Raw genomic sequence first — 24,464 nt, forward strand, 5'->3', positions numbered from 1 at the left:
GAATCCTGAGAGACAGGATTTATATATTTATAAAGGCAAGGACTGATTAGAGATAGTCAACATGACTTGGAAATCATATCTCACTAACTTGATTGAGTTTTTTGAAGAAGTAATGAAGAGGATTGTTGAGGGCAGAGTGGTGGATATGATCTGTATGGACTTCAGTAAGATATTTGATATGGTTCCTCATGGTAGACTGGTTCACAAGATTAGATCACATAAATTGAGGGAGAACTAGCCATTTGGATATAGAACTAGCTCGAAGGTAGAAGACAAAGGGTGGTGGAAGAAGGTTGCTTTTCAGACTGGAGGCATGTGACCAGTGGTGTGCCACAAGGATCAATAAGGTTGATATTGATCGATAAGGTTCCCACAGTAGGCTATTCTATAAAATGCGGAGGAATGGGATTGTGGGAGATATAGCAGTTTGGATCAGTAATCAGTAATTGGCTTGCTGAAAGAAGACATGGTGGTTGATGGGAAATGTTCATCCTGGAGTCCAGTTACTCGTGGTGTACTGCAAGGTTCGGTGTTGGGTCCACTGCTGTTTGTCATTTTTATAAATGACCTGGATGAGAGCGTAGAAGGGTGGGTTAGTAAATTTGCAGACGACACTAAGGTCAGTGGAGTTGTGGATAGTGACAAAGGATGTTGTAGGTTACAAAGAGACATAGATAAGCTGCAGAGCTGGGCTGAGAGGTGGCAAATGGAGTTTAATGTGGACAAGTGTGAGGTGATTCACTATGGTCGGAATAACTGGAATGCAAAGTACTGGGCTAATGGTAAGGTTCTTGGTAGTGTAGATGAGCAGAGAGATCTCAGTGTCCAGGTACACAGAACCTTGAAAGTTGCCACCCAGGTTGACAGGATTAAAGAAGGCATATAGTGTTTTAGCTTTTTTTTAATAGAGGGCTCGAGTTCCGGAACCATGAGGTTATGCTGCAGCCATACAAAACTCTGGTGCTGCCGCATTTGGAGTATTGTGTACAGTTCTGGTCACCACATTATAAGAAGGATGTGGAAGCTTTGGAAAGGGTGCAGAGGAGATTTACTAGGATGTTGATTGGTATGGAGGGAAGGTCTTACAAGGAAAGGCTGAGGGACTTGAGGCTGTTTTCATCAGCGAGAAGAAGGTTGAGAGATGACTTAATAGACACATATAAGATAATCAGAGGGTTAGATATGGTGGACAGGGAGAGCCTTTTTCCAAGAATGGTGACGGCGAGTACGAGGGGACATAGCTTTAAATTGAGGGGTGTTAGATATAGGACAGATGTCAGAGGTAGTTTCTTTACTCAGAGAGTAGTAAGGGTATGGAATTCTTTGCCTGCAACGGTAGTAGATTCGCCAACTTTAAGTACATTTAAGTCATCATTGGACAAGCATATGGACGTACATGGAATAGTGTAGGTTAGATGGGCTTCAGACTGGTATGACAGGTCAGCGCAACATCGAGGGAGGGCCAAAGGGCCTATACTGCGCTGTAATGTTCTATGTTCAATGCTGGGTCCACTGCTTTTTATCATTTATATAAACGATTTGGATGTAAACATAGGAGGAAAGGTTCATAAGTTTGCACATGATACCTTAATTGGAGGTATAGTGGACAGCGAAGAAAGTTACCTCAGAGTGCAATGGGATCTTGATCAGATGGGACAATGGGCTGAGGAGTTTAATTTAAATAAATATGAGGTACTGCATTTTGGAAAGGCAAATCAGGGCAGGACTTATACACTTAATGGTAAGGTCCTGGGGGAAGTAGCTGATCAAAGAGTCCTTGGAGTGCAGATTCATAGTTCCTTGAAAGTGGAGTGCCAGGTAAACTATTTACAAGGATGTTGTCAGGATTGGAGCATTTGAGCTACAGGGAAAGGCTGAATAATCTGGGACTGTTTTCCTTAGAGTGTTGGAAGCTAAGGAGTGGCATTATAGAAGTTTATAAAATCATAAGGGGCATGGATAGGGTGAATAGACAAGGTCTTTTCCCTGGGGTAGGGGAATCCAAAACTAGAAGGCATAGATTTAAGGTGGGAGGGAAAGAATTGAAAAGGGACCTAACTTCTTCATGCAGAGGGTGGTGCATGTATGGAATGAGCTGCCAAAGGAAATGGTGGAGGCACTTAACATTAAAAAGGCATCTGGATGGGTATATGACTGGGAAGGATTTAGAGGGGTCTGGGCCAAATGCTGGCAAATAGATTAATTTAGGATATCTGGTCGGCATGGACAGGTTGGACTGAAGGGTCTGTTTCCACGCTGTACATCTCTATGACTCTGTGAGGTCAGTACTTACAATATCAGGTATCTATAGCCTCATGCTGGTTGACTCCATAACATTGCTGTTCTAAAACACTATCCTGGAAACATTCTATGAAATCCTAAGCAAAAATAGATATTACCAGAAAAGCTCAGCAGGTCTGGCAGCATTTGTGGAGAGAAATCAGAGTTAATATTTTGGGTCAAGTGACTGTTCCTCAGAACTCTATGAAATTCTAATCCTTTCCCATCTGACTTTTACAGTCTATAAATAGATTAAAATCAACCATGAATATCACCATACCTGTCTGACAGGTTTTTGTGGATCAGAAAGCTTATCAATTTATAATCTCTATTGTTCTTACTTTAATTTGCTGTTTACATTTCAGATTTTCCCAGCAAGTTGTGGATGTCTTTCAGTTGATCAGGATGGCAGTGCCTTGTACACATCGAAAGCAAATAATGATGTCATAACACATGGTACTATCAGCAACATGGAGCTGCAGCCTGCTGCATATTTTATGAAAAGTACTTCCCCAGTTATTTTTGAACTCTTGGATCCTGAAGGAAATCATTTCAAGGTCTTGTAGAATGCCATATTTTATCATGTGAACTATAGTCCCCCCATTTATTTATTTTTACTCCACCTACTTTTTATACTAACATCCAGTCCAGCTGATGGTAAAGATTGCAATTCTTATAAAGAAGACGGAGATGAAAAATGTCTTCAAAAATTAAGACAAGCATAATTCATTACAATGAAACAGAATTAAAGCTTTTGATTAATCTTTCGTCTTACCATGGCAGTGTTGTATTGAGTATGTCTTCAATTTAGTAACTTTTTTGCTGGATTATACATACTCAGAAGAGATCAAATTTAGTAGGCTTCCAATAGTGATTTTGGAGGCTGGGGCACTAGTGAAATTTCACAGCTGGCCTTCCCACCACCCTTTTCATTCTGAACTGTAAGCAATTTTATGATATACCTTGGCCCAGCTCAGATCCTTACTGATCAATGAATGGTCACCTAAGGACCTGTCCCTAAGCATCAAAGACAGAAGCAATGCCTGGCAGGTTATGCAGCTTGGATGTTGAATGGGCAAAGCAGGAGTAGGGGGAGCTCTCCATCATTGATCCCCTTTCTCAATTGGACATCCCCTTGTTCTGCCTATACAGTTGTTCCCTTCCCTCACCCTCTCACTGTAATACGTTGCTTTTATTGATATTTCCAAAATTCAGAGTTCACTTAAATTGAGAATGACTGCAGGTCCTGAGATCCGGAGAAATCTAGGTTTTCTAATACAAATGTTAATGTGCAGGTAGAGCATGTAATGGGAAAGACAGTGTGATGCCAGCCTTTATTACGAGAGGAATTGAACATAAAAGTAAGAAGTTAAATTATGCAGAGCATTGCTGCAACCACGTCTCAAATCCAGTGTACAGTTTTGATCTCCTCATTTAAAGAAGGATGTAAATATTCTGGAGATGGTTCAGATGACATTTTCTAGATTAGTTTCTGGAATGGGTGGGTTGTTTTATGAGGAAACGTGTGGCAAATTGGGTTTGTTTTCACCAAAGTTCAGAAGAGTGAAGGGTGTTTGGATTTAAGTCCATAAGATTCAGAATGGTCTTGACAAGGTGAACATGGAAAAGATGTTTTCCCTTGTGGCTGAGTCAGAACTGGAGAACACTGTGTTTTAAAATTAGGGGTGGCCCTTTTAGGACAGAGATTAGGAATATTTTTTCTCCGAAAACTGCAACTTTGGATCTCTGACTTGCAAGGCAGTGGAAGTTAGGTCATTGAATATTTTGAAGGTGAGGCTCGATAGATTCTTGTCAAGCAAGCGAATCGGCAGTTACCAGAGTTAGAAGGGAATGTGGAATTTTGGAACACCACTAGATCTACTGTGATCTTGTTGAATGTTTGTGTAAACTTGAAGAATCAATGATCTACTTCTGTCCCTAATTTGTGTTATTATATGCATTGACAGCAGTTGAGATAGTGCAGATTAAAAATTACACTGATGGTACAATTCAGCTTTTACCTTTCATAGTTTTTTCATTCTTGACACACAACATGATCTAAGTAGCTTAAAATGTCAACCTATGTATTTGCTACTTCACCAACTATGATATTATTGGTTTTATTGCTTAAACATTATCTTGCATTTTTATTGTATTCATCACACACAGGAAGATGTCACATCAGAAAGAAAATAAGCAACTGATGTTGAATAGGTGGAGCAAGGGGTAAAAAGAGAGTTGAAAGATAAGGTTGAGTTAAGGAGAGGATTTTGAGGAGGTTTTCCAAATCCAGGAAAGAGCAGGTAAGGTGAAGGAAAGGGAATTCAGAGTGCAAAACTATAATTTCTGAATGAGTGGCCAGCAATGAATAGAGCAAAAGGAATAGTTTGAGTTTTAGGAGAAATGAAAATAAGTGGTAGATAAAGCAGGAGCAGACCATGAAGGTTTATAGAGTGACACTATAGAGAACTTAATTTTTTTTGTTTTTACCCTCAAATCTAACATGCTAGAGAACAGGGAGTCAGTGAACCATGACCATTGGTATGAGTGAAGATGTACAGTATGTCATATTAGATGGTTTGATGATTTGAAGCTTAAGGGAATGAAAATAATTGGAAAGGAATCCATACCTGCACTCTATAAAGCCTGGACATCATCCAGGTTTAGTTTCATAAAGAGTAATGCTTGGACCACACTGGTGTTAGTAATGTTCATCGACAATGATAATGAGGCTAATGATCTGGCCTCATCATTCAATGATATTACTGTCATTGCAAACCTCTCTGAACATTCTGGGAGTTACTGTAAATCAGAAGCTTAACACGACCAGTCACATAAATGCTGTGGCTGATCAAACAAGTCAGAGGCTAAGTATTCTGCAACAAATTGTTCTTCTCCTAATTCCTCAAAGCTGCCCGTTCGGTATCGGTCTGGCAGCAGGATGCCAAGTAGACATTTAAATAAGCCACAATTATAGTAACTTATGATATCATGGATGTTATCAGCAACAAGTACAAATCTATCTGCAGTTAGTAATGGGATTTTACACAGATGTTTCAAGTTTATTTATTTTTATACATTAGGTAATGGTAAATGGTAATACTTCTACTTTGACTCATGATGGCAATCAGGAAGGAGAAGAAGATGCTTTACTCCAAGGACTCATGATTGAACCTGAAGTTTATAAAAAACATGCCCCAAGGTTTGTTATAAACTTACAAATGTTCAAAAACAAATATAATTTGCAAGTCAGTCAATATTTATTAAAGAAATCTCTGAGGCAAGAACAATAGAATGACAAGGAGGCCATTTAGTGTTTTCTTATCAAGAGCAGTTTAGCTAGTGTTGGTCACCACCACTCCTGCTTGCATTCATCTCTCACCATAGCTTGCAATTATTTTTCACTTTGTAACAAGAAAGACTTTTTCTGATGTTGACACTGTTTCTTTTGCGATTCATCTTCTGGTTCTTGACCCTTCCAGCAATAAGATACATTCCTCTTTATAGACACTATCTAGATCCCTCGTGGTTTTAAACATCTCCATCAAATCGCCTTTCAAACTTCTCCATTCTAAGAACAAACCCAATTTCTCTCATCTATCCATATACTTGCAGTCCCTCATCCCTGGAAACATTTTTGTAACTATTTTCAGCAATCTTTCTGAAGCCTTCCATCATTCCCAGAATATTGTTATCTGTTAATAGGATGGGGTCAACATTGGTTGGGCCAGTATTTATTGCCCATTGTTAATTGCCCACAAAGCACTTAATAATCAACCTCATCGTTGTGGGTCTGGAGTCACATGTAAACCAGATTAGGTAAAGATGGCAGATCTCGTTCCTTAGAGGATTTTTGTGATTGGGTTTTTATGACAATTAACAATGGTTATGTGGTTGGAATTTGCCTAGCTTTTTCTTCTAGGTTTTTGTGTATTGAATTCTGCAGGAACAGCAAGTAATTAGGAATGTTAATAGAATATTATTCCTATATAACAAATTATTAACATTGCTTTCATTTTAAATTTTGTGCTTGAACACTATACTCCTATAAGGAAGTGAGAAATGCAGATGCTGGTGATCAGAGCCTAAAAGTGTGGCATTGGAAAAGGACAGCAGGTCATGCAGCATCTGAGAAGCAGGACAGTCAATGTTTTGGGCATAAGCCCATCATCAGGAATGAGAGAAAGGGATGGCAAAAGAGGGCTGAGAGAGAAATAGGACGGTGGGGGTGGGGCTGGGACTGGGGGGCAAGGAAGCTGAGGAGGCAATTGGTAGGTACAAGTATGGGCATGATAGTGATAGATCAGGGGGAGGATGGGGCGGATAGGTGGGAAGGAAGAAGGACAGGTAGGATAGTTCAAGAGGACAGTACTGAGTTCGAGGGTTGGATCTGGGATGAGGTGGGGTTAGGGGAGATAAGAAAACTGATGAAGTCAATGTTGATTCCATGTGGTTCGAGGGTCCCAAAGCAGAAGATGAGGAATTCTTCCTCCAGTTGTCAGGTGGATTAGATTTGGCCCAGGAGGAGGAGGCCCAGGACTTGCATGTCCTTGGCAGTGTGTTTGCTTTTGATGTGGGCTCCTCTACACTAGGGAGTCAGGATACCAATTCGCAGAATATTTCAGGAAACAGCTCTCGGACACACGCACCAAATAACCTCAAGCCCTGTGGCCGACCACTTCAACTCCCTCTCCCACTCCACCAAAGACATGGAAGTCCTGGGCCTCCTCCACCACCAAATCCAAGCCACTCGACTCCTGGAGGAAAAATGCCTCTCTTCCACCTTGGGACCCTCCAACCACATGGCATCAACATCAACTTCACCAATTTCCTTATCTCCCTACCCCCCCCATCTCATCCCAGACCCAAGCCTCCAACTCAGCACTACCCTCATGAACTGTCCAATCTCTAAATCTTCCTTCCCACCTATCCACTCCACCCTCCCCTCTGACCTATCAACCCCACCTGCCTTCCCAGCTACCTTTCCCACCCCTACCCTCCTACTTATCTCTCAGCCCCCACTTGCTCCTCCCTCCCACCACATTCCTGATGAAGGGCTTATGCCCAAAACATCGACTGTCCTGCTCCTTGGATGCTGCCTAACCTGCTGTGTTTTTCCAGTGCCAAACTTTGACAACACTCCTGTTGTATAACTTATTATGATTGTTTAAAATTTGCCATTCTTGCATTTGTCCTGATGAGTGCAAGACAAAATGTTTTTGCAACATGTTCATCCTTTCAGTAATATTCAAGTTTGATACTAGCACGCAACGGTTCACCAAATGCCCCCTCCTCACATTCAATCCACTTGCTGCAGCTTATTCCCCAGAACCAGATGCAGCAGAGCTGGAATCAAACAGATCAAGAAAATTTTCAATTTATTAATCATTCTGCCGTCAGGTCTTCCCACAATTTAATATCCAAGACTCTATCAGGATAAAGTCCCCATTCTCACTTCTCTATAGTTTTTAATCTCTCTATGATTCCTTTCAAATTTGTTCCTTTATTTCTTTTTATACACCTAATAGTGTAACTGTGTTGCTTCTTAACCCTAACCAAATTATTTCTGTCTTTACTCTATCTGGGATGGCCTCTCTCTTCAGCATTTTCATATTCTTATTCGTTACTGCTGCCTCCTTCTTTCCTTTCTATCCTACCTTTCCTGAACACATTGAATGCAGGAATACCTAGCACCCAGTTCAATCCTTTCTTGAGGCAGATCTCTACTATTGTTGTGATCTCATATTACTTTGTGGCATGCTTCAGGCTCACTGCCTTTATTCCTGATGAAGGGCTTTTGCCCGAAACGTCGATTTCGCTGCTCGTTGGATGCTGCCTGAACTGCTGTGCTCTTCCAGCACCACTAATCCTGTACCTGCAGTTCAGTCTTATTTGCCTGTATCATGCATTTGCAAACATGTACCACATATGTATGCATTTTTATTGCATTTTTCTTACTTTGAAACTACCAAATACCTTGGTATTTCTTAAACTAGTGCTGTCATCTCTTCCAATCTCTGTTCACCTTGTTTTCCCTTTTTAAAGTTACATTCTGATTATTATTTCCCTGCCAAGGTGTTTTAAATTTGCCCAGCAATGCCACTAAGATATGCCATTGTGAACATTGGTCATGGCTCTGTTACATATGAGCATATGAATTAGGAGTACGAGAAGACCATTCAGCCTCTCAAGCCTTTTCTGCCATTCAATAAAATAATGGCTGGTCTGATTGTAACCTCAAACCCATATTCTCACCTAACCTGATAGATTTTGTTTAGAAAAGTTACCTCTGTCTACCTTAAAAGTATTCAAGAACACTGTTTCCACCTTTTCAGGAAGAGAGCTCCAAAGACTTTCAACTCTTAGAAGAAGAAGTATCATCTGTTTAAATAAGCAACCTTTAATTTTTGAATAGTGGCCCCGGTTCCAAGTTCTCCCACAAGAAGAACCATGTTCTCCAATCCACTCTGTCAAGATGTCTTAGGATCTTGTGTTCTAGTCTAGTCAAGTCAACTCTCCTAATCTCCAGTGAAGTTTTGTCTATCTAACCTTTTCTCAAACGCCTCCCCTACCTCCACCATTTTCAGGTATTAGTCCAGTAAACCTTCTCCAAACTACCTCTAGTGCATTTATGTCCTTCCTTAAATTATGTGATCAATACTGTGCACGACACTATAGATGCAGTCTCACCAGTGCCCTGTATAGACAAAGCATATTCTCCCTATTTTTATATTAAATTCCCTTTATGATACATTTTATCAATTAATGAGCTTTCCTAATTACTTGCTGCACTAGCCTACAAACCTTTTGCAAATCATGCACAGGAATGCCAGATCCCTCTGCATCTCTGGGCTGTATAATCTCTCAACATTTGGAAAATATGCTTCCTTTTTATTCTTCTTGCCAAAATGGGCAACATTGCACTTTCCCCCATTATACTCCTTATGCCACATCTTTGCCCACTATTAATATTTTGCTGTAACCTCCTTGAGTCCTCTTTACAACTTACCTTCCTATCTATCTATACGTTGCCAGCAAGTAGGGTAACCACACCTTCTATCCCTTATCATTTTCATAAATTTGAACAGTTAAGGTCCCAGCACTGATCTTTGTTGTACACCACTTATTACATTTTGTCAACTTGAATAAGACCCATTCACACCTAATGTCTGCAACCTGTTGGCCAGCTAATCTTCAATCCATTCAAAAATGTTCTGCTCTGTACTATGAACTTTTATTTTCCACCATAAGCTTTGATTGGCCCCTTATCAAATTCCTTTTGGAAATCTGAGTACAGTACATCCAATGATTCCTCTTTATCCACAGCACATACTACCTCAAAGATCTTCAGTAGATTAATCAAATATGATTACCTTTTGTTTTGACAAAAATCCTTCATATCTTTTGTCTACCCTATTCAGCTATCCTGCACTCACAGCAGTGATTATTTCATTGTAAAATGACATTTAAAGCTGCAATTTGATCCTTCACATGTTCTGTAGATTTCATTTTTTCTGACTCCCTCTTACTGTAAGTCCCATGCAACTTGCAATATTTCAGACAATGATGTCCCACTTTATTACAGTGAAAACACTTAGGCTTTCAATTTTTGTCATCACTCTCAGTGCATTCCATGCTGTTCTGAGTGGATCGTGTGACATTTCCAGTTGTCCTTTCTTTACCCTGGCCACTTCCTTTCACTCTCCCATCCTCTATCCTTCTCAGGTGTATGTAGATGCCTGTTTTATGCATTGGCTTGTAACATTTCTTGTGTTTATAGCAGTTGAAACCCTTAAACATGAGTTCTTATTACAAAAGGTAGTGAGTTTTTTTAATTCTTCAAGAGACTAATTTCTCTAAGAGCATTTTATATGATAATTACTCCTAATGCTCCTATCCAACTGTCTTAATTACTTTGCTTTACCCTTCTAATTTAAATCTGGGTTTGCCCATCCTGCTTCCACAAACTTCAGACCTTTGCATGTATGTTCCAGAAACTAACTCATATGAACACAGAATGGCTTTATTTTTACAGCACCATGATCCTTAGAAACCTCTTGTGACAGTGATGCATAAATTTCGGTGCTCTACCTATCAATATATTCTACAAGGGCAATGTCCAGTTTCTTGTTGGCCACTTCATTTGCTTTGCTATTGTCTCAAATGACAGAAAGGGTACCTCTGCATCCTCTTGCTTAAATTTTGGTAGAGCTTAAACAAACTGCTTACTGGATTTAGAATATGACAAGGATTTTCCATATCACGGCATTCTTCAATATCTGACATAGAATTTTTTTAACTGTATAATTTTAAGGTGGTGTTCCCTTTCCCTCTCCTCTTTTTTTCCCCTTTCTTATCCCAAATCTTTCCTGAATCTCTAATTACAGCATTTAAATACTGATCCTTTTTGGATGGAAGCTGATAGGAATTTGGGTGGCAGAATGAGACGAGAGGTCCAGCAAGTCCAATTTTGGCAGTCGGAGCATTCTTTCTTCATCTTTTATGTTCCTGACAAGTAATGTGCTGAGTTTCTTGTTCGGCTGCAGTGAGCTACAAATTAAAAAGGGGATTATTCCTTGTTAAATACCTTGTTGATGGACCAATTTACTTCATTAATATTCAGGTTCCTATATTGTCAAATGTGCCATACAAGCTAGACATTGAATAAAATCAGGATGGTAGCCTGATGAATTCAGTTCACTGACACCATGGCACCTACCCAATCAACTGTAAGATCTGCTGCCAGCTAGCACTGAACATTTATATCAGGGAGACTTTGTTTGCAGGGACCGGGAACCAAGGATTAGACTAGATTGAATTGGCATTGCTCGCTTGGTCTCTTAGTGCACACTCACTTAGGCAGGTTGGGTTAGAGCAATTGGCTGAATGGCTGGTTTGTGATGCACAGTGATGCTAACAGCATTGATTCAATTCCCAAACTAGCTGAGATTACCATGAAGGACTCTCCTTCTCAACTTCTTCCCTCACCTGAGGTATGGTTACCCTCAGGTTAAACTACCACCAGCCATCTCTCTATTGGATGAGAGAGCAACCCTAGAGTCCAATAGCAATATGGAATCTATGCCTTACCTTGCTTTGCCATCCTTGTCAGTACAATAATACAACCAGACAGCTTGCCTTTCTGATTAGCATTCCTCAGTCAAGTGGGTGTACATCTTGTAGCATGACAGCACGTCACCTCAATCACTCACCTGCACCATGTTCTAGCCTTACCAATGCTTCCATTGAGGTCTCAGAACTCATATCCTCAGAAGTCAAGGAGTTGCCTTCTGAGGGAGATGGCCATTTCTCCACAGAGGTGGTGGACTTGGTGGTAGAGCCTGCAAAAAGAAAAAAGAGACAAGGCATCACAGCTAGTGGCTCAAAATGGTATGCCATGAATAACAGTGAGGTTAGTCTGAGAGTTACAGCTGAATGAAGAGTGGTTTTTATTCATTTCATGGAACATCGATGTTTTGGCATGTCAGTAGGAGGAGTCCTTGACCTTTCCTGTGAAGTCAGGGTTCTCCCCTCACAAGTGTCTAGTATAAGCACCAGTCCACCAGTATAAGCTCTCTCCTCTTTGCTGTGGACTGCCTTCTCCTGTAATGAGAGAAAGGAAGTAAGTGAGTGATTTGAAAGTGGGTGGCACAGCCATCAATGCTGATTTGGCTGGTGGAAAGATGGTGAGGTCTTCCAAGGTAGTGAACAGCAGTGTTAGTGATGTTGGAAATTGGGACAGTGACAGCAAATGAGGGAAGATGAGTGGCAACAGTGAATATGGCTGAGGATTAGTCTTAATGGGAGGAGGATGCAGTAGCAGAGTCAGAGTGTGAGGTAGCAGAGAGAAGAATGTGGCACTTACCTTTATGCAGCAGAGAAAGTCATTGACCTTCTTAAGGAGCTGTTAGCCATTCCTCAGCACTATGGAGATTGCACTGTTCCAGGTGGCAACTTTCAACCAGTCTGCCAATGGCATGGCGTGCTCTGATCCTACAGGAAGAGGACTCCAGCCTTTTGGCCAAGGCTTCCAGGTCCCTGTTGGAGAATCATGGTACCATCTTCCCTTTCTCCAACATCTTTTGGAGACAGAGCAGAGCAGCTTCAGAATGCCATGCAAATATAGATGCACAGTGGCATTTTAAAGATTGCAAGAGTGAGGGGACACTGGATATCTGTCGAATGGTGAGCTGCTCTGAGAATGGCACATAGTAAGAAGTTAATGAGGCAAGTTTGGTAATGTATATTAAGTAAAGGCTCTTGGTCTCACAGAGAAAGATCTTCCAAAAAACTTGATGACAACTCAGACTTAATAATAAAATGTAAGAACCAGTTCTTTAAATTTCTCCTCTCTCTGGTTCAATTTTTTAAAAGATTCCACTTTCTTTGGTTTATTTCATGCTTCTTCAGTTCTTTTTTCATATTCAAACTGCTTTAACTGTAATTGAATCCTTGTGAGCCTAAGTATCTCACCATGCTGTAGTGCCTAATTCTCCATATTTCCACAATTCCTGGATGATTTGCTATTATTTCAATCACCTCTATGTTCTTGGCTTTAGAAGGCAGACAGGCAATTCTACCTCTAATTTATTTGCCAATTCAGTCTGACCCTTGTAAATCTATCAGAGATACCTCTTTCAACAGCAGGATCTTTTATCTATTTCTTATTTTAGGGTGGTAAATCTGCCATTTGTCCCTTTATCCTTTACTACTCATCTTAACTGCACATCGAACCTAACTTTATCCTCATTCAAAAGAGCCAGGATCCTAACCCAAACATTTGTCACACCTTAATGGGGAACAGTGCACCAATAATCATGCCCCTCGGATCCACAAGCCATTACAATTAGGGATGACCAATTTACCTGACAGACTGCTTTTCAGGCCAAAAGCAGTTCACAACATATTTAATCATTTACAGAAAATAACTATTTATTGGAGCACACTTGACTTTGGCAGAGAAGAGAAAGGATTTCTAATCTACTACGATGTTATTTAAACTGTGACCCTTTAAAATCCCAAAATACACATACACAGATACACACGCACACTCACATTCAAATTCACGATTAAAACAGGCAAAAGTAAGTCAGTCTTACACACATCTTATAGGTGGATAAAAAGTAGGCAGATATAATTCTGAAGATCAAAAGTCCAGATCTTAAATTGTGTTAAATTGTCCCTCACAAGTTATTTTGATTTCAGCAATAATGACGTACTGTTGTCTGTAAAATGATGGTCATTTTTCATGTTAAAATGTATCAGGTAGACCCAGGTCATTCCCTGTTCGAATTCTCTCTTTTAAACTTTCTTGATTTTCTGTCTTTTTCTCCTTACATGGAGTGAGATGGAAGAAAGTAGTTTTCAGCTCACAGACTTCAGATGTCTCTGACACTCCTTGCACTTACAGCTTTGTTCCAAACTTAGTCAATCAGTGGGTTGTCAACAAAATGTTCTTATCTCAAAGACTAAGTGCCATGCTGCCTCAAAGTAACCCCTTCACTGCTTTGAAAATCCTGAGAGGTGACTTTTTCCCAAAATAGGTAAGTCCAAAACTAGAGGGCATAAGTTTAAAGTAAGAGGGAAAAGATTTAAAATAACCTGAAGGCAACTTTTTAACACAGAGGGTCTAACGTATGGAACAAGCTGCCAGAGGATGAGGTAGATATGGTAGAAATATGACATTTTAAATGCATCTGGATGGGTACTTGAAAAGGAAGGGTTTAGAGGGATATTGGCCAAATAGAATATCTGGTCAGCATGGATGTGTTGAACTGTAGGGTCTATTTCTGTGCTGTGTAACTCTGGCCCTAGAATGAAAATATGCACCACTTTAATTTTGCAAGTTGCAAAACTCTTCTAATATTTCTGCTGTATAGCAGATGAACTTCCATTTCGGTTTTTGCCAGATCTGCTCATTTGTCCAACATTTTCTGATTTTCTTCCAGGAACTGCTATATATTTGATTTTGTAGCAATTATAGGTATTCAGATTGTTTATGAATGATTTAATATTGCTTTGTTTTAACTGGCAGGTTTTTTATTCTGCACACTGATGGCTCAGGGACTGAACTGCTTCGATCTAGTGATGTCGAAGAATACTTATATCATGCATACTTTTGTCCAACTACTGCCGTTCTAAAGGAACAGCTACCAGAATTCCCAGGTCAGAAGACAGAACATTGTTAGTGTGACCACAGAAATAATGTAGAAATGTATCTGAAAGGTGTCCACAGTTGCATAATAGCATCACCATGGCATAGACAATGGCATAACGGTAGTATCACCAGAAGCTCAGGCTTATGCTCAGGGTAGATGGATTTAATTCCCACCATGGCATTGGTGAATCTAAAATTCAGTTAATGCATCAGAAACTGAAAGCAAGCCATAGTAATGGTGGCCATGAAACAGTCATTGATTGTTGTTAAACAAAAACCTCTGGTCCACTAAACTCCTGAGGTAAGGAAATCTGCTATTCTTACCTGATCTGGCCTACATATGACACCTCCCATAGCAAAATAGTTGATGTTTGACTGCCCTTTGAAATGACTGAGCAAGCTAGTCATTTCTAAGATATTTAGCAATAGGTATCATTGACTGCAATGTACATTTCCCATGAAAGAATAAGGAGAAAGGAATAACATAACTCAGTAAACATAGAACATAGAACATAGAACAATACAGCACAGAACAGGCCCTTCGGCCCACGATGTTGTGCCGAACTTCTATCCTAGATTAAGCACCCATCCATGTACCTATCCAAATGCCGCTTAAAGGTCGCCAATGAATCTGACTCTACCACTCCCTCGGGCAGCGCATTCCATGCCCCCACCACTCTCTGGGTAAAGAACCCACCCCTGACATCTCCCCTATACCTTCCACCCTTCACCTTAAATTTATGTCCCCTTGTAACACTCTGTTGTACCCGGGGAAAAAGTTTCTGACTGTCTACTCTATCTATTCCTCTGATCATCTTATAAACCTCGATCAAGTCACCCCTCATCCTTCGCCGTTCCAACGAGAAAAGGCCGAGAACTCTCAACCTATCCTCGTACGACCTACTCTCCATTCCAGGCAACATCCTGGTAAATCTTCTCTGCACCCTCTCCAAAGCTTCCACATCTTTCCTAAAGTGAGGCGACCAGAACTGCACACAGTACTCCAAATGTGGCCTAACCAAAGTCCTGTACAGCTGCAACATCACCTCACGACTCTTGAATTCAATCCCTCTGCTAATGAACGATAATACTCCATAGGCCTTCTTACAAACTCTATCCACCTGAGTGGCAACCTTCAAAGATCTATGTACATAGACCCCAAGATCCCTCTGTTCCTCCACCTGACCAAGAACCCTACCATTAACCCTGTATTCCGCATTCTTATTTGTTCTTCCAAAATGGACAACCTCACACTTGGCAGGGTTGAACTCCATCTGCCACTCCTCAGCCCAGCTCTGCATCCTATCTAAGTCCCTCTGCAGCCGACAACAGCCCTCCTCACTGTCCACAACTCCACCTATCTTTGTATCATCTGCAAATTTACTGACCCACCCTTCGACTCCCTCCTCTAAGTCATTAATAAAAATTACAAACAGCAGAGGACCCAGAACTGATCCCTGCGGAACTCCACTTGTAACTGGACTCCATGCTGAATATTTACCATCTACCACCACTCTCTGACTTCTACCGGTTAGCCAGTTTTCTATCCAATTGGCCAAATTTCCCTCTATCCCATGCCTCCTGACTTTCCGCATAACCCTACCATGGGGAACCTTATCAAATGCCTTACTAAAATCCATGTACACTACATCCACTGCTCTACCCTCATCCACATGCTTGGTCACCTCCTCGAAGAATTCAATAAGACTTGTAAGGCAAGACCTACCCTTCACAAATCCGTGCTGGCTGTCCCTAATCAAGCAGTGTCTTTCCAGATACTCGTAAATCCTATCCCTCAGTACCCTTTCCATTACTTTGCCTGCCACAGAAGTAAGACTAACTGGCCTGTAATTCCCGGGGTTATCCCTATTCCCTTTTTTGAACAGGGGCACAACATTCGCTACTCTCCAGTCCCCTGGTACCACCCCAGTTGCCAGTGAAGACGAGAAGATCATTGCCAACGGTACTGCAATTTCCTCTCTTGCTTCCCACATAATCCTAGGATATATCCCGTCAGGCCCGGGGGACTTGTCTATCCTCAAGTTGTTCAAAATGTCCAACACATCTTCCTTCCTAACAGGTATCTCTTCTAGCTTATCAGTCCGTTTCACACTCTCCTCTTCAACAATACGGTCCCTCTCGTTCGTAAATACTGAAGAGAAGTACTTGTTCAAGACCTCTCCTATCTCTTCCGACTCAATACACAGTCTCCCACCACTGTCCTTGATCGGACCTACCCTCGTTCTCGTCATTCTCAGGTTTCTCACATATGCATAGAATGCCTTGGGGTTATCCTTGATCCTATCCGCCAGGGATTTTTCATGCCCTCTCTTAGCTCTCCTAATCCCTTTCTTCAGGTCCCTTCTGGCTATCCTGTATCCCTCCACTGCTCTGTCTGAACCTTGTTTCCTCAACCTTATGTAAGCCTCCTTCTTCCTCTTTACTAGACATTCAACCTCCCTCGTCAACCAAGGCTCCCTCACACGACCATTTCTTCCCTGCCTGATCGGTACATACATATCAAGGACACGTCGTATCTGCTCCTTGAAAAAGTCCCACATTTCCACCACATCCTTCCCTAACAGCCTATGCTCCCAACGTATGCTCCTCAAATCCTGTCTTACAGCATCGTAATTTCCCTTCCCCCAATTGTAAAATCTACCTTGTTGTGCGCACCTATCTCTCTCCATAACCAAGGTGAAAGTCACAGAATTGTGGTCGCCATCACCAAAATGTTCACCCACCAACAAGCCCACCACTTGTCCCGGTTCGTTACTTTATTTTAACTGGCACCTTATGAACTGGCACTATAGTTCTTCTATAACGCAATGGTTACATTCTTACACAACCCCGCATTAAAGAAAAATTGCACTTTAGAAACATTACAGCTAATACACGTTTTAAAAGTTCATGTTTTCAAAACAGTGTCCCCAATTTGGCAATCATATTACAGCAAATTCACATCAATGAAACACATCTTACATCTGAATGACCTCTCAAATACTGTAAAATTTACTTTATCATTGTCCAATTATTATAGATTTTTAAATTTATTTATTTCAATGTAAATATGTTTGTACAATTTAATGGCTACACGAAATATCAAAAGTTGATACAATTTCGAGTCAATTTCTCCTCATAACCGTGGTCTACTACATGTCCAAGTAGTCAGTTGAGGGTGTAAGTGAGAAGACTCTCTGCCAGTAAGCTTTATTTAAGACAAAGTTGCATTATTATTTAAGTGATTACGTTGTAAATAAAGTATAACATTGATGTGTTATACCCTCTGCATTATGTTTCACTGCCACCAAACCCCATTCCCATCTCCTATAACACGCACTGTTAGCTTTGAGTTTCCCTCCTCATTATCTTTCTCTCCACCACTGTAAATGTGTCTGTTTTATCCCTAACCCCTACCTTGACTCACCCATCTCACCTTGTACCGATCATAGAAACAGAGAAACATAGAATCTAGGAGCAAGAGTAGGCCGTTTGGCCATTCAAACTTTCTCCATCATTCATATGATCATGGCTGATCATCCAATTCCGTACTTTGATCCCACTTTCTCCTCATATCTTTTGAGCCCTTTAGCTCAAAGAAATATATTTATCTCTTTCTTGAAAACATTCAATGCTTTTTGTGGAAGAAAATTCCACAGGCTTACTACTCTTAAGAAGGGGTGAAGAAGGTGAATACTTTTTCTCCTCATCTCAGTTCTAAATGGCCTACCTTGTAGCCTTAGACTGTAACTTCTGGTTCTGCTCTTACCTTGTCTAATTCTGTTTGAATTTTAGAGATTTGGGGAAAAAAATTAGAGTGGCATCACAGGAAAGTGGTGAGTTGATTGACTCGTAAGGAACTAATCTTAAATTGCTATAATTTAGACAAATATTTATTATTTAGGGATTGACTACGAAGCGCCAGGGATAATTACAAGTCAGAGAATAAGAGAAGGAGACTAAAGTTAAGATGTAGCTTCTAGTGCTGATAGTTTCTTGTTTTTGTTTTAAAGTAAATGAGGGCTATACTTCAGAACTCCAGAGTAGAGGACCGTGGAATTCATGTCTTTCTCCAGTTCAGATGTGAGCAGCTGATTGAGTTAACTTCAGGGTCTGGGGCTGACTCCACTCCCTGGTAGGTATGCCCTGGATTCTCAGTTGCAAATTTATACTCACTGCTCTACTGGTGCTGATTCATCAATTACCTCTACAGGCCTACCCTTGAATGCTCCTTCGCAATTAATGCAAGCAGAACCAGGATTATATTTGCCCCAGATTTCTTACTGACATCAGTGAGCAGCCCCTAGATATGACTGATCAAATCCCTGACTTTTGTGTTTGTAACTCTCTCACTGAGGATACATGAATCTCCTGATGGCTGGTGCTGGCCTTACAGGACTGACTGTTGTCAAAATTAAAGTGGTGCTGGAAAAGCACAGCAGGACAGGCAGCATCCGAGGAGCAGGAAAATCACTGTTTTAGGCAGGAGCCCTTCATCTGACTGTTGCCCATTCTGACTGTAATCGAACAGTATCCTAAGCTGACAACTGTTTATGTTGAAGCCCCTGGTCTGTTTGTGCACATGACTGATGATGAGTGCAGCCTCCCTCTCCCCACTTTGACTGAATTGATGACTAGCCCTCACCGGTTTTCAATAAGACCAATTAACTGAATGAACATGCAGTGTATTTTCTGTGCAAACATTTGACATGTGCTGTAACCATTCAATTTATGTTAGGGTGTGGTTTTCCCCAAAATTTCTTTCCACCGGACAGATCCCTAATGACAAGAATGACAAGATGCCTGTCTACATAAAACAGCACCTCAAAATTGCAGCAATGTAAGCTTTTGACTTTAGTTCTGGTGCCGAACAGGAATGGTAATGAAGGCTTGGATGCTGTGAGCATGCAGGTAGGTGCTAATTGTATGAGTACTAAGAGAATGAGCAAACAACCCTGCATTGCAGCTCGGATCAATCGGTGAACTGGATGGCCTGTACATGTGTGCGCAGTGTCGTCACAGACTTTCGATGGTAATTGTTAATTAGCTCGGCCTTTCAATCCTGTGCTTTGTGAGCAGCCAGCCAGTGTATTGGAGAGGTGCTATAATGGTTGTGATGTGTTGGCAAATGCCAGGTGTCAATGTCCATGAAGAGTGCATGCGTCTGACACCTATGGATTGTAAGCTGGTCTGTAGTTTGCTTATAGGCAATATAGATATAGAGCATAGAATCCCCACTGTGTGGAAACAGGAAATTGTTTCCTTTAGGTGAGGAGACTAGGACCCGTGGACACAGCCTTAAAATTAGAGGGGGTAAATTCAGAACAGAAATGCGGAGACATTTCTTCAGCCAGAGAGTGGTGGGCCTGTGGAATTCATTGCCGCAGAGTGCAGTGGAGGCCGGGACGCTAAATGTCTTCAAGGCAGAGATTGATAGATTCTTGTTGTCTCGGGGAATTAAGGGCTACGGGGAGAATGCGGGTAAGTGGAGTTGAAGTGCCCATCAGCCATGATTGAATGGTGGAGTGGACTCGATGGGCCGAATGGCCTTACTTCCAGTCCTATGTCTTATGGTCTTATGGTCTAACAGGCCATTTAGTCCAACAAGTCCACACTGACTCTCCGAAGTGTAACCCACCCAGACCCATTCCCCTATCCTATTACTCTACACTTACCCCTGACTAATGCACCTAATCTACACATCCCTGAATGCTATGCACAATTTAGCATGACCAATTCACCATTGTTCAGAGCAAATATTGAGCTGATTCCAACAGGTATCCATTCTGGTTTCCTTGTCACATTTTCATAGTAACTAGCTTGGTGATTCTGGTGGATGAGAGGCTAAATATTAAACAATGAGTTTTAACCTCAACAAGCATTAATCCCCATCAATCAGCATCTCACCACTGCTAAACGAGAATCTTACAATACTACTTGTAAAAGATGGAACAAGACGATCTTGACACCGGAATGGGCCTCGCAGGAATATTCATCCAATTCTGCCAAGTCTTTCCACAATCCCTTTGAGATTCCACTCTGTGTTCTGAAGCTCTGAACCATTCACCTCACCACATTTTTAAAGCCTAATTTCAAACTAGGCAAACTAATTTCCAGACAAAATTAGATGAAAGTGAGGACTGCAGATGCTGGAGATCAGAATCAAGATTAGAGTGGTGCTGGAAAAGCACAGCAGGTCAGGCAGAATCTGGAGAGCAGAAAAATTGACATTTCAGGCAAAAGCCCTTCATCAGGAATCAGGCGGGGAGCCTCTGGGATGGAGAGATAAATGGGAGGGGGGTGGGGCTGGGAGAAGGTAGCTAAGAGTGCAATAGGTAGATGGAGGTGGGGATGAAGGTAAAAGGACAGAGAGGAGGGTGGAGCAGATAGGTGAGAAGGAAGATTTGCATGTAGGACAGGTCATGAGGATGGTGCTGAGCTGGCAGGTTGAAACTGAGGTAAGTTGGGGGGAGGGGAAATGAGGAAACTGCCGAAGTCTAGTACTACACTCAAAATTCAGAAATGAAACTAAGCCCTTCCTTTCTTAACCCATACAATATAGAAAACCATACCAAGCTTAATGTAATTTATGGCTCTGTTCACTTTCAAGCCCAAGTTTCTAAATAATAATAAAACATGAAACCTCATCACACCTGACAATTGCTAGTTCCGTTGCTCCTATTTATGTTCCTCAATCTACCCCAGCCCATGGCTCTGCAAGATTATCTTTACACAGGACTGGAGAGATTTGATCTCATTATTTGTGGGATTATTTATATGTCTAAAAAATCTGATGTTTAAACAGGCATGTGGTTCTCTATTGTACCTTCAATAGGTTGGTATTTCATTTCCATGTATGCCTGGTTTAGGTCCTAATCTCTATACACATCATTGAACCAGATTTGTTCCTCTCATATAAGATTTGTGAGGGTTATGCCAGGCGTAACATTATAGTTTATGTTAAATAAAATTCTACTGCTGATGATAACCTTCAGCACCTCAAGGATGCCCAGCTTTGATAGATTATAGATCATGATACACAGTTTCTGAACATTAAAAATTTTCTAAAGCAGAAAATTCTGAGTGAACAAATGTCTCCTCACCTCATTCCTAAATGATCAACTCTGTATTCTGTGATTGCAAACTCCAGTTCTAGATTTTACAGCTCGGGAAACACTTTCTTGCAACATTTACTCTATCAAATCCTTTAAAAGTATTATCTGTTTCAATGAGATCTTCTTTCACTCTTCTGGGTTTTAAAGAACATTGACCTGGACTAATCGGCTTCTGGCCTCAAGGCATACTCCAGGCAAGCTGTCCAGTGAATCTTTTTGCATTGTAGGAAAACAATGTAGGAAGATTGGAACAGGATTAGTCCATGCAGCTCTTTGAGTTTTCTCCAATATTGTACATCATGACTGATCATCTAACTCAACACCATTTTCACACTATATCCTTCCTTAAGTAAAACCATGAACTGTAAACTGCGTTTGTTATCACCATGCCTTAGATAAGTCGAGTAAGATCTCTTCACTTACGTACTCCAATTCCTTTCAACGAAGGCTAACTTGCCATTTGCTTATAGTAATTCCTACACAAGGACAGCAGGATTTCTCAGAATCCAAACCTTTTAAGGACTCAGGCCATTTCAAAACATTTGACTTTATTACTCTTAAGATAAAGGTGAACAATTTCACACTTCCCCACATTATATTCCATCTGGTATGTTCCTGTCAAATCACTTCACCTGTCTGTTTTTCTTTGAAACCTATTTTCATCTCCGCAGCTTTCTTCACCACCTACCTTTGTATTGTCAGTAAATATAGAAGCATTACACTTGGAATAGATAATTGAAACCATCATACTTTCTGACTATAAATTGGAAATGCTGGGAACATATAATGTTAAAAATAGAAGCAATTATTTATAATGTGGCATGAAGCAGAATTTGAATATAATGTGTAGCTTTCGGAATAAAAGCATTTAAAAACACATTATTTTAATGCAAATATTTTAATGTATCTTTTGAGCTGTTTCAATCTCTACTCCAAACAGGTGTATTTGGTATCACTTTTCTCCAGCCATCCACTGAAGACATTGGATCACGCTGGTTAATTAAAAAGGACGTAGCCAACATTATCCCCCACAATCTTCGATCAAGACAATGGGACACATTTCCTCAAGTAGAGGTAAGTCTTCAAAGGAATATGTTAGTTACAGGGGAAGGACTGGATTGTCATTTGTCATTTTTGTTCAGTATTCCAGATTGTCGAGTTGTTACGACTTCAGTTTTTAAGAATTTTCATGAACCAAATTTTGCATTATTAGGTTTGTTTTTGCAAAGTCCTGTGAATAGCACAAAATTCATGCTGCTGTGATTATTTTGTTTATATATGTTTAAATTAACCTTGTTGAATTCTCTATATATGGAACTATTGTGAATAGTCAATATATTGACAATTGTAAAAGTTAAGTAAATTCTGATCTTCCAGTTGGTTTTCTTAGGATAAGTGCATTGTGTTAGTTCCTTTTAGATCGATCTTTAGTTGTGCTAGTGCAATTTGTTTAATTCCAGTTCTTTGCTAAGTTAGAGTCAAGAGTGCAGTGCTGGAAAAGCACAGCAGGTCAGGTAGCATCCGAGGAGCAGGAGAATCAATGTTTCGGGCAAAAGTCCTTCATCAGGAATCAGTTAGCAGAACTCAGCCAGAGCCACAAAGAGAGGAGATCTCATAATTCATTATCATCAAGAGACTCTTGCTGCAAACATGTACATATCAATGTATTGGTGCAGAAAAATTCAAACTATCTCATTATGTGCTACACAGAATATTAATTTTTAAGGTAAAACAAAGAACTGCAGATGCTGGAGATATGAAACTAAAACAGAAATTTCTAGAGAAATTCCAGCAGACACTGCAGACGGTGTTTTCACAGCCCATGATGTTACAGTGCCTCCCATTAATGCTGCAGCTGCATCAAAGAATAGGACCAGTAAAACAAATGTTTTAGATCAATCCAATCCTGAGATTGTGATTTTCTCACTGCCCCACTCTTAAAACTTGTCTGCTCCACTCCTAACCCCTCTGCTCCCGCCTGAGCACCACTATGCTTTCTCATTGTTCACCATGCCCAGGAGTAAGAGAACAAGGTATTGAGGGATCAGGATCAGAGGATGATGACGGGCTTCTTGGAAATCAGTAGCAACATGTCTCTGCACATGGATGAAGACAACACCAGCTTTTGGTTCTGGCACAAATGCATGACATGAACTGCAACTGACTTAATGTTCCACTGTGGCGGCAGTATATATAGAACTGTTTTTTTAAGGAACAAATACTCGTATTAAGCAAAAGACACCAACTTGAACTAGCTTCTAATTTGCCTTATGAAGTCACATTTCTATTTGATGGGGACATAAAGTCTACAAAGACCCCGACAGGAATTTCTGGAAATATGAACAGCTCCTCCCCATCTCATCAATCAAGAATAGAACATGTGGAAGTTAATGGCTGGAATATTAAATCAAAATCATTAACCACAGCCACAAAAAGCTGAGGAGATGCTGTGCGAGGCATGGGTTAGTCTTCTATATTCGTTGGAATATATAATCAACATGAAGAGATAATGTCAAGCTGGCATTGGGATCGAGGCAAAGAACATGCAAGCTTATAAATTCAACATTGTTTCTCTAACATTCTATCTAAGTACTGAACCCAGTTTTGCTGAGAAAGATTAGTCACATTCCTACACCAGCCAGAGACTCTACGAAAAACCATTAAATTTGCGACAACATGATTTTATGAGAGAAGGGAATATACCAACAAAGCCACAATTTAAAAGCAACTAGCTCAGTAAGAACCAAAACATCCAACTGCAGTAGTGTATCTATTGAATTTTTGTCTGCATATAACTTGGACAAGTTTAACATACAGTATTCTTTCAAGCTATATTTCTTTTTGCATGCTTGGTGAGTGAGTGAGTGAATTTGCATGCATCAGTGGGAAGTAGGGCCCATTTGTACATCTTT

At 40.6% G+C, this 24,464-nt stretch overlaps 1 protein-coding gene across 7 annotated transcripts in view; it reads left to right on the forward strand.

Moving 5' to 3' along the window:
• Positions 1 to 24,464, forward strand: part of spag17 (sperm associated antigen 17) — a 222,550-nt gene that overhangs the window by 116,389 nt on the left and 81,697 nt on the right. For all 7 annotated transcript variants that reach the window (XM_072585264.1, XM_072585263.1, XM_072585268.1 and 4 more), the window contains 4 exons: positions 2,646 to 2,837; positions 5,364 to 5,482; positions 14,315 to 14,445; positions 22,493 to 22,626. In XM_072585264.1, coding sequence (XP_072441365.1) covers positions 2,646 to 2,837; positions 5,364 to 5,482; positions 14,315 to 14,445; positions 22,493 to 22,626 — 576 coding nt within the window. The remainder of the gene's footprint in view (positions 1 to 2,645; positions 2,838 to 5,363; positions 5,483 to 14,314; positions 14,446 to 22,492; positions 22,627 to 24,464) is intronic.

Source organism: Chiloscyllium punctatum, chromosome 15 (genome assembly GCF_047496795.1).
Source record: "Chiloscyllium punctatum isolate Juve2018m chromosome 15, sChiPun1.3, whole genome shotgun sequence".
NCBI classification, from domain to species: domain Eukaryota; kingdom Metazoa; phylum Chordata; class Chondrichthyes; order Orectolobiformes; family Hemiscylliidae; genus Chiloscyllium; species Chiloscyllium punctatum.